An 11377-nucleotide genomic window follows, 5' to 3' on the forward strand; every position below is an offset into this window, starting at 1 on the left:
CAATGCTACTTGCGTCCCTGCCGGATCTCCGAACGGCTGCGGTGGGCGTTTCCACTTCACACAGTCACCACAAGGCTGTGACGAGCTTTTCGACTTCGGTGATCTCGTCCAGGTCTTTAACCCTTAGATTCACCTCCGTCGTGAGTGTCCTCACCTTGCCTTTCTCGCTTAGGACTTCCTCCGCCAACTTCTTGTAGGCGGCGCCCTTTTGCGAGACGCACCGGCCCAAGGTGGTGGAGTTAAATTCTTGTAACATTTTCAATTGTCAAAAAACTCTGCCAGATTTTTCATTGTCTTTGCAGGTCAGGTAGGGCTAGATGGAATCGTCTGGCTTTGGAGATCACGAAGTCATTGACGGAATAATGGTAAAGGAAGTTTATCTGAACGTATAGAAGCGAAAACTTCCAGAAACCAGAAACTGAACATTTTCGCCACAGATACACAATTTATCTATGTATTAGAATATTCTCTTTAGTTCTAAGTTAAATTTATGATTATTTTCATGTGTTTGCGTTCGCAATTTTTTTTACAGGTCAAGTATTTGGCCTTTTCGTCCATTGTCTTTGCATGTTTGTTTTGTTTAATTTTGTTTCGCATATTTTTGCTCAAATTTTCATACAGAATAGCATTCAATGGCATCGATAAGATTAAATCCCAAAACTACTATTTGATAACATAACCGGGGTGTAGAGCGAAGCAGATTCTTCCGGTGGGACATTTTCGTTCTCCGGTTGCCGACGGAATCCAGGAGGATGGAGCGGGAGGCATTCGCTGGAGGATGGAGCCAGCGGTGCTGGAGTTTGAACCGATGCAGCGGCTGCTGCCAGTCGCTTGCGCGGTTGCAACGGTGGTGGAAGGATTGGAATCGCTCTTCGGTAGCTCTTCGGCAGGGTCCTGGTGGAAGCCTTCTCCCGGATTTCCAGGAACTACGCTCGCTTTGGACAGCCCTTTGTGGTAGCCCGGTGTTTGTCGCCACAGTTGGTGCACTTGCGATCGGCCATCTTCATCTTGGCCTAATCGTCGAGGTTCACCACACTTGTTGTAGCGCGGCTTCATTCGACAGTTCCTGGCGCAGTGCCCGACGTTGAAGTAGTTGGTGCTTTGCGTGACGTCGCGGTGCACTAGTCAACGCTCGCAGTCAACGACGGTGTAATTTATAACGCCGAACAGCTACAGGTCCTTCCAGGTGGTGGAGCCGTGTTTCAGATGGACCAGGTTAAGCTGATCGCGAAATGATTGCCTTGTCGTCGTGACGAGTGAACTTGCTTCAGGCCGCAACTTTCGAGTTGTGGTTGAAGCTCCTCTTTCTGCATGTCGTGGAGTCCTCGCAGCAAAGCCTTGAGCGGCGTCGCCGTGCTGGGGTGGTCATGAGTGTAGTACTCATACTTGTGGACCTCGAGAAACTCCACGACAGATTAATGAAGGTCCTTGTTTGCCGGCATCACTTTCACGCCCTCGTTGCAGAGCTGAAAAGTACATTTCAGCCCCTTAGGGGTTACTCGCGCCTCCAATAGCAGTGCGCTTCGGCACCTTTCCTGCTACCGAGTCGGCCACCGCGCCTCCCATGACGGGTCCGTGAGAAAGTAACGCCAACGTGACGAAGCGAAAACGTAAACGCAATGGACGAATGAGAATTAAATGAGGAATACTAAACTTGTCTTATGACCCTTATGACAGTTTAAGACATTTCACTAAAAGAGCTTAAATAATTTTTCTCACTTGGAGTTAACATATTCTTTTTTATGCCACGTCATTTATGTATTTTTGTAATATCATTTATCTGGTAATTTCGAAATAGCTGAAAACCACAACGATGCGATTATAAGAGAGCATAATCAAGCCTATATTTAGGTTGAGGTTAAAAAAGATTTTTTCAACCTTTATATACCAGTTATATACTTATCAACTCGACGAACTGAGGTCATGTCGGTATGTGTGTGTGCGTGAGTGTACACTATTTTGTAGACACACGTTTTGGAACTTTTTAGAGCTTTGGCCGATTTACGCACAGCATGTTACATTCGACGGAGAATCATGCACCATTGATAGCTAATTAACACTTATAAATATGTAGAACATTGCCATATTTGATTACTAACTGCATTTTCTTAACAATAATGACTATAGGTGCTAAGTAAACAACTACCAAAATCCATTCCTATTCCGACCAGTAATAATTAAATTCAAACATCTTTACCGTAATTCACGTCCACTTAACGTCACGCAGCGTCAAAACTGTAAACTGTTTTGTACACACTCTTATCGTCTACCGTATCCCGCGCCATCGTCATCTCGTTTGATCAGCTTGTGGGACGCGTCACACCCGCAAATGCATTCTTTCCTCGATTCAGCAACGTCGCTCGTCCAGACGGACCGGGCGCATTTATTTGTACGGGCTCAATATTTGCTCGACGAACTCACCTATCTTCGGCGGGAAAGCATCTCTCAACAGTCAGCGCCGAAAAAAAAGCTATCGAAAATAAAAATAACACCAAGAAACAGGCGTCAAAAGCATTTTGAAAGCGGTTTTTCTATTTTTCGGAAAGGAAAACAACACTTGCTGATGGATGAGCGCCGAAGCGAAGGGCGACGGCTGTGGCGTAGGGTCCTCTCAGCAGATAGAAAACCCAAACAGAGCGGTCCCGTCCCATATTCAATTGGGAAGGTGTGTAGAGTTTATGTTTCTTCACACTCGACCTTTTGTGCATCCAACGGCTGGATATGCGACTCGAAGGGCTGCGTTCGGAGCCTGGACGGACAGATATCCGATCTGCGATGTGGAAGTGACGGCTATTGAACTCGAGCATCGATACGGCCCATCATCATGAGCGAAGGGCGGAATCCACTTCAAGACGGTGTTAATTTGAAATTCATACTACAATTGAAATCTGAACCACTCGTGGACTTGAAAGTTCGAGCATCTACCTCTGTGTCTCATCGAGACGTACATAACGTTTTCTTACGTTGAACTCAACAGAACAACTGGTACATAACTGCACCGAAAAGTTGTTAGTTCTCTTAAAACCGTTTGATTTATTTATTATTAAACTAGAGCCGAATTGGCAAGTGTCAACCGTCAGTTGAATTTCACTATAAATTAATTTGCAGAATTTTTCCGTTAGCATTAGCATTTGAACAATGACCCAAACAACAACTACGTACTGTACAAATTGAATGATAGCAGGCACGAGTGCAACCTCCGGACATCTCGCTATTGGAAGGTATGAATGCCTGTTGGAGTGTTTTTGGATAACTGTAAGCTTGTTTTGGGATATGAATATGGATTATTTACAAAAATGCTGTGGGTGAGGCAATTGCTTGATTGGACAACAATACTATTGAAATATTATGGACAATGTACTACTTCGATATGTGAATTGATGTTTAATCAATCATTGTTATTGATAGAGTTAACTTCATTGAAATATGGGGGAAGAGAAAGATAATAATTAATGCAATTCAAGGTAGGTACATTGCGAGAGAAAGCATAAACATGGATAACAATAAGGTTAAGAATCAGGTTTTTCATGACGACTGATCTCTTAAGTGCTGATTACTTATACGAGGCAAAGGGACTTATAGCGGAGGTAAAGAAATCAGTGTTCTTCTTCTTATTATTGGCATTATATCCCCCACTGGGACATTGTCGCCTCGCTGCTTAGTGTTCATTCAGCACTTCCACGTATATCATGAGGCTAATACTATGATACTTTCATGCCCGGGGAAGTCGAGACAATTCCTAGATCAACTGTTACGCCCTTTTCAAATGCTGGTCTAGATTTATAAACCGAAAATTTCCTAGAGAGGAATCGAACCCAGCCACCCTCAGCATGGTCTTGCTTTATTGCCGCGCATCTTACCGCTAGGCTAAGGAGGGTCCAATTCGTAACTATCAATTCTGAATGATTTTATTCTGCCGAACTTTATTTCAAATGCCGAACACGCATAGTAAAAATTGTCTCAATTTCCAAAAAACCACCTTAAATGCATTAACGCCAGCGTCGTAGCGTGTGGTTGGCAGGGTTGGCCCCCGCCAAGGGCGCCAGGCTTTAGGGGGCGCCGAAATCCAGAATTCCGCTATGGGAAATCATGACAAATTATTCACAAATTCACTGGTTCAAAGTAATACATCTCGGGGACTACATCCATAATCAATCGTTTGACGTATTTCCAGAAGGCCCTCCTCCAATAACTGATACAGGTTGTTACCGAATGGTAACACTTTGTGTATGGTGTTGGAATGCAGGGAAATAATTTGTCAAGTTAGTGTCTAACCGTCATTTCAAAACGGGTGGGCGATGAATCAAAGCGGTGAATTTTGGCAAAGTGGGTGGCAAATGAATACGGTTACCAAAAATATGAGCTCCAGAGGCTTCGATGAAGAAGGCAGAAAAGGAAGAAAACGATCAGTCGTGGTACGAAATACTAAGATCCTACAGTCAATTAGCATATTTGAAGTTTATTTCATTCCTCGTGAAACTCGCAATTTGGAGATAAGTCCGATATTGTGATGTTTGGGAACGAACTAAGTGGGAATCCAGCTACGTGCGTGTGTGGTGATTGCGCCTTTTCAACGACTTTTCGACGCCTCTCACCAACTGTAGACACCTCTCACTAACTGCTATTAACACGAGAACGCCATCTTACAAGTCGGCGTCCTGTTGCCGGTAGTTGCCAGGAATTACCATTTGACTGGCCGACGATTGGTTATTCGTTTCCGGGGTTGACAACTGTTGGCCCCAGTTCTCGAGACGACTTCCGTGGACCAAAGCTATCTGGTCGGGAGACAACTTCCAGCGAGCGGTGCGTAGTGTACAAGCCGGTCGTCCCAGAGCTTGGCAAGACCTGCCAAGTGAGAACCACCGAGCCTGCTAACATCCTGCCCAGAGTTGCCGGGACTTCTACGTATTTCTGAAGGTGCCTTCTCGCCTGAACCGACGGGCGGTAACACGCCACGAACGCCATTTTGTCATACGGCGTCCTGACAACGACAGCTATTGTTCTTCCCAGTTTTTCTCACGCATCGTGCCAACTAATGCCGTGCTATCGGCTTCCATCAACGGGTGAAAATTCTGGAATTTATCTCGACCATAAGATCGTCGACAAGCAACGCCTCGCGGACGCGACGCCGCTGGGTCATTCGAGGATCATCTGACCAACAACCGCCGGGTCATTCGACGACCATCCGGCTACTCAATAAATCACTGTATCTCATCGCCGCCCATACCGCTGAATAAACTATAAAGCTAAAGTGTAATGAATAAATTCTATTTAGATTACTCACCATTCGAAATCTCCCCACGCTCGCACGCCCTGGAACCTGGGCGAAGGAATTCCTGGAGAAAATTCTGAAGGAATTCCTGGAGGAGCTTTCGAAGGAATTCCTAGAGGAAATTCCGAAGGAATTCCTGGAGGAACTTCCAGAGGAATTCCTGGAGGAATTTCCGAAGGAATTCCTGGAGAAACTTCCAACGGAATTCCTGGAGAAATTTTCGAAGGAATTTCTGGAGGAACTTCCGAAGGAATTCCTGGAGAAACTTCTGAAGGAATTCCTGCAGAAACTTCCAAAGGAATTTCTGGATAAACTTCCGAAGGAATTTCTGCAGTAACTTCCGAAGGAATTTCTGCAGTAATTTCCGAAAGAATTTCTGCAGTAACTTCCGGAAGAATTTCTGGAGGATCTTCCGAAAGAATTTCTGGGGGAACTTCTGAAGGAATTCCTGGAAGAACTTCCGAAGGAATTTCTGCAGTAGCTTCCGATAGAATTCCTGGAGGATCTTCTGAAAGAATTTCTGATTATACTTGTGAAGAAATTCCTGGAGAAACTTCCGAAGAAATTCCTGGAGGAACTTCTGAAGGAATTCCTGGAGATACTTCCGAAGGAATTTCTGAAAGAACTTCCGATTTTCTGGAGGAACTTCCGAAGGAATTCCAGGAGGAATTACTGGACGAACTTCCGGAGGAATTCCAGGAGGAACTTCCGGAGGAATTCCTGGAGTAACTTCAGTTGGAATTCCTGGAGGAACTTCCGGAGGAATTTTTGTAGAAACTTCCGGAGGAATTCCAGGAGGAATTACTGGAGGATCTTCCGGAGGAATTACTGGAGGAACTTCCGGAGTAATTCCTGAAGGAACTTCAGGAGGAATACCTGGAGGAATTTCTGAAGGATTTCCTGGAGGAATTCCTGGAGGAATTTCTGGAGGAACTTCCGGAGGAATTCCCGGAGGAACTTCTGGAGGATTTTCTGGAGGAATACCTGGAGGGACTTCCGTAGGAATTTGTCTTGTTTATCTTATTTGTCCTATTTGTCTTATTTGCTTTATTTGTCTTATTTGTTTTATTTATTTTATTTTGCGTATTTGTTCTATTTGTCTTATTTGTTTTATTTATTTTCGATTGTTTATCTCATCAAGTTCCTATATTTGATTTAAATTAATATATTTGGTATCCTCGTGGTCACAAATAGGAATACGCTTTTTTCTAGTGTCACGCTAGATACAAAGTTGACGGACTTTCTACCGCTCTCATCGCTCCTTTCCTGCCGTACGCCACAAGAAAATATGCTTTTGGCTGCTCTCCCGAAATGGTAACTTTTGTATGAAATTTTAAAAACTTGGTTGAAGCAAAAAGAGCTTCCTACTAAATTTATTGCGGTGACATATACTTTTTATTACATCAAAATGATCGTTTGAAAAATTCAAAACTTTTGTCAGTTGGGTTTTGCGAAATTCGGTTCCTTTGTACCTCAAATCATCGGAGAGAGGTACTGAGAAGCGAATTTCAGTTCTACAATTGTTCAGTATTTAGAGCTTAATTCAAATTTAGGAAATAGTAGGTCCATGAAATTTTGTAGGAACATTCCTTGATAAATTTCAAAGAGATTGTCAGTTGGGATAAGCGAAATTCGTTCCCAATTCCGAGTTATAGACATTTTAGTACGAAAATAGCGCTCTACCGCGAGAGAGCTTCCCTCAGACCTTAACGGATTCCATGGATTCTCAAGACTTTACGGATTCATCGTGGAATGCAGGACATTTTCCGGGACGCCTGGCAATGCGGGATAAGTAGGCTGAATCCGGGACTGCCCCGCACAATCCGGGATGTCTGGTCACTTTACTTTAGGAGGGGGACGCATTATACCGTCTTACCCTAATTGTTGTTGCGTTGCGATAGCACGCGTTCCGTTTGTTGTCGGTTGGTAACCAGTTAGCCATTACAAAACTATACTACAATTATATCAATATATATTACAAATGACACAATCTGCAGTAATTTTGTTACAAATTCTCTGTCCCGGATAAGTAACATAACATCGTAATAATATGATTATATAACAAAAGGTGACATAATAATTATGAATAGCAACACTTGTAACACAACCAGAGATAACTTTGTTCTTTTCAATAAAATATTTCGTAATAACTTTAGTTACTTTCATCACTTGTCATGTAACACATCAAGTTATGTTTTTGTTCAAATGCAAAACATATTTAGTTACGTTTTTGTTACATTTTTTGTTTTTTTAATTAAAAACTACTAAGGTTTTATAACAATCATCTCATCTAGAAACAAAGAAATAAAACACCAATTTCATCGGTTCTTTTAGCAAAAAAACTTGCTCAATCAAACTTTCATTCATTTATTTTTCATAGGATGAATATGTAAAAAGTAATGATAATTGTAATGATTGTTATCAAAAGTAAAACAGGCATATTCCAACAGTGCGCGTTCTGAGTTGAAATATTGAATCTTGTATTCCCTGTCAAGCTGTTTTGTAGAACAATTAGCTTTCAGATAAGATGTACACTTTGTCTTCGCTTCATATCAAAGCTCCGACCATTGCAATAGCCTTATTTGTGGAACACAGAAAAATCGTTGTGCAGAGCACTGTAATAGTTTCTTGGAAAGCCCTTATTTGCACAGTTGATGAATAACCACTCTTCTTATCTGCATATAAATGGAACACGGCATCTCGCAAATAACTAGTCATTCGCAAAACTTTGTGCTTTGAGGATCCAAGATGTTAAACAAGTGTCATACAACCTTATTCATACTAGTTATTATCGCTCTGAGCTGTATTGCCGAATCCACCAATGGTGTTCGCGAAAATCCTCGACAGAAGCGTTCACCGAAGCCACAATTTCCAAAGTTCATATACCGCCCATTTGCGAAACTAATTTCCAAGGTGATTCCCAAGGTACATAAGAAAGGGGTGAAATTTGTTTCCGATAATCCTGGCAAGATAGTGGGCGGCGGTGCTGCGGTAGCTGTTGTGAGTGTAGCAGCTGCCGGGATTGGGAAGAAGCGACCTCGTATGTATCAGTAGTAGTGCAGGATCATTGTCAATCGCCCGCGTAACATACTTTTTACTCGCAAAGGTCCTGGGTGTGAAGTATACATACGACATCTAAAAGAGAAGCAACCTGTTTTCTTGGATATCGGAGCACTGATGATTCCCGTTGATGGTTATCTAAATTGGAATGTCGGAGACAAGTCTTGGATTGCATGTCCCTCGTCAAGTGACCAAATGAATTCCATAAACGGGCGTATGTATGACAATTATTGTGGCAAAATTTTCACCCAATGTTGTTCTTCATGAACATTGATATGTATTCTTGTTTTCAGTTTATCGAGTGTCTGCCGAAATTGAATGTGTTGGTGGGCACATATTCAAATATGTACACAACAGCCACATAATAAATATCACTAACGTATACTGTGATCAAAGAGCCACAGGAAACGTTAGAAGAGACTCAAACATTCAGTGTCCAGGATCCTACAAAGCAGTTGGATTCAATGTGTCATTCCCAATCATTGGATACAAATTTTTCGATCTTTATCATTTATGTTTCAACGAATCAGCGGCAACTACTGTTTACACCACTCACACGTTATATGGAAATGAAATTTCACGTAAGAAAAGAACTTTTGGAATCCACCTAGAATGCTTCTACATAATCTCTGTTTATAGATAAATGCTATTCAAGTAAACCGCAATTCAAGAGCGCAGGATTTTCCCATAGGAACATTTCATGGGCATACAATATTGCCTGGCAGAAAGATGAACTCACCAATCTGTTCAGATCCTATCCAAACGAAACCAATCCACAGGGATCTACAGATGACTACTACAATCTGAGCAATTTACAGCGGGGCCATCTCAATCCGGATGCAGATCAGCTGTTCACCACTTGGCAGTGGTCGACTTACTTCTACATCAACGTCGTTGGCATGTGGCAGCAAATCAACAATGGTAACTGGAAGAACTTGGAAAACAACGTGCGAACACTGGCCGCAAATTCGAGCAAAACTTACAAGATCTATACTGGAACATTCGATACACTATCCCTTTGCTCGCGGGCGGAAAATTGTCCTAAATTCACGCTAAGCGACGGGCGAATTCCCGTACCGAAATGGCTGTGGAAAATAGTGAAATTCCCAGAATTGGACGCAGCAATTGCGCTGGTAGTCAGCAATAATCCATTTGTGCATGTCAATCCGATATGTAGCCTTGGCGGTGAATCCTATGGATGGAACTCGACCATCAATTCGAATTTAACGAGAGGTGCAGTCAGTTATTGTGCCGTAAACGATCTTATGCGCGTGGTTCCCACTATTCCATCGGAAGCTTTGGCCAACAATATATTATCCTTTGAAGTTTCGTAAATATAATACAACGTGTGACATATTATGAAGTTAATTGAACTGCCGTAATCTGAGAAAGTGACGTAAGCGACAAATTTCAACATGCTTGTTTTATATTTTTCTGTTAAAGAGCTCGATGAGTATTGGAAAATGGCGTATACGTTACTATACGTCCAATAAACATAATAAGATCAGAATCTCCGCCACAACTAATGGAATAAAATTAAAAGTGGAACTGAATTAAGAATAAGTTTCATAGAAGGAAAGGACCTTTGAAGGAATAATTGGCATTTTCAAACGTAGAACCTAGGACCTTCAAGTAAATTATAATAAGCCATTCTATTCCTATCCGAAACTTGAAACATTTTTTTTTAGATTTGAGTTATGGCACAATTTTTGTAACCAGGAATCTTAATACTTATTTTTAATTACCGAAACACAAAACGGTTTAGTTATTTTTCATTCTTCTAAAAGTATGTCACCCAGGAACAAAAAATTCAACAACACAAAACTGCAATTGCAGAGCGCCCCGACGCTACTCTTGGCAATGACTTGCTTTCAGTACCACTTTGTGTAATGAGCAACAGCCCGGCATCTGGTACATAAGCCGTGGTGGAGAACATATTCTGCTCTATATTTTTTTTCTTCCAAGGTCTTTCATGAATGGAAAAAATTATGCTTACTTTTATCCGACATTTGTGAACAAGCTGATATACATGCAGTCAAACATCCGTGAGTCGATGCTCTAAGACTCGATCGACTCATGGAAGCAAATTTTTATTTTTATTCCTTTGGAAAATGGCAGCCAAATATGGCACCGGGGACCATTCAACCCCACACCTCCTGCACTCCTCTCCCATCAACATTCGAATACATCGAATAGCATTGAAAAAAAAGTTTAATATTCAAATTGCTAACCTCTTCACAGCCTATTTATTTACCTCTCGTGATAATGAACATGTTTCTTCAAAGAGACCAATGTATTCCGGCTCTAATTATAGCATAAATCAGCAGCTTCGTGCCCATTTTGTGCCAAAGTTGAACTGCGGTGTTGAACTTAATCTAAAATTTAAAAAACATCTCAATGAAGAAAAACAAAACCAAAGTTTTCACACACTTCTCCGCACATGAGCAGCCTGAAATGTTGATCGAATACAGATTAATCTTCAATTTTTGAAAATCAGTCACTTGATTGAAGCGGAAACTTAATATAAACTGCTATTTTTACCCGAAAAAAGTATTAAAAACTGATCGCGGAGCGAATTTAAACAACGACACCGATAGTAGCAAACTAATAAAATGGTGGTTCAAAAAATGATTTTGCTTTGCCACGCTCAGTCGATTATGTTTCATATTTTGGGTGTCGTTGGATAGTTTGGGCTGGTTCGAATAGAGGGTTACCGTGCACAGGTCGTTTCAGGTTTGTATGACAGTTGATATTTATTTTATTTATTCAGACTAAGGCCGAAGTGACCTGTGCGGTATATAAGAGTCTTCTCCATTCGGCTCGGTCCATGGCTACACGTCGCCAACCACGCAGTCTACGGAGGGTCCGCAAGTCATCTTCCAACTGATCGATCCACCTTGCCCGCTGCGCACCTCGCCTTCTTGTGCCCGTCGGATCGTTGTCGAGAACCATTTTCACCGGGTTACTGTCCGACATTCTGGCTGCGTGCCCGGCCCACCGCAGTCGTCCGATTTTTGCGGTGTTAACGATGGATGGTTCTCCCAA

General features: G+C 42.1%; 1 protein-coding gene across 1 annotated transcript; it reads left to right on the plus strand.

Moving 5' to 3' along the window:
- Nucleotides 1-7998: 7998 nt before the first annotated feature.
- On the plus strand, nucleotides 7999-10813 carry LOC134219788 (uncharacterized). The gene is made up of 4 exons (XM_062698654.1): nucleotides 7999-8312; nucleotides 8379-8546; nucleotides 8626-8913; nucleotides 8972-10813. Exons 1-4 carry the CDS (start codon nucleotides 8021-8023, stop codon nucleotides 9664-9666), a joined length of 1443 nt encoding a protein of 480 aa, XP_062554638.1. The 5' UTR covers nucleotides 7999-8020; the 3' UTR covers nucleotides 9667-10813.
- Nucleotides 10814-11377: the final 564 nt, after the last annotated feature.

The sequence above is a fragment of the Armigeres subalbatus genome, chromosome 3 (genome assembly GCF_024139115.2).
Source record: "Armigeres subalbatus isolate Guangzhou_Male chromosome 3, GZ_Asu_2, whole genome shotgun sequence".
Classification (NCBI taxonomy): Eukaryota; Metazoa; Arthropoda; class Insecta; order Diptera; family Culicidae; genus Armigeres; species Armigeres subalbatus.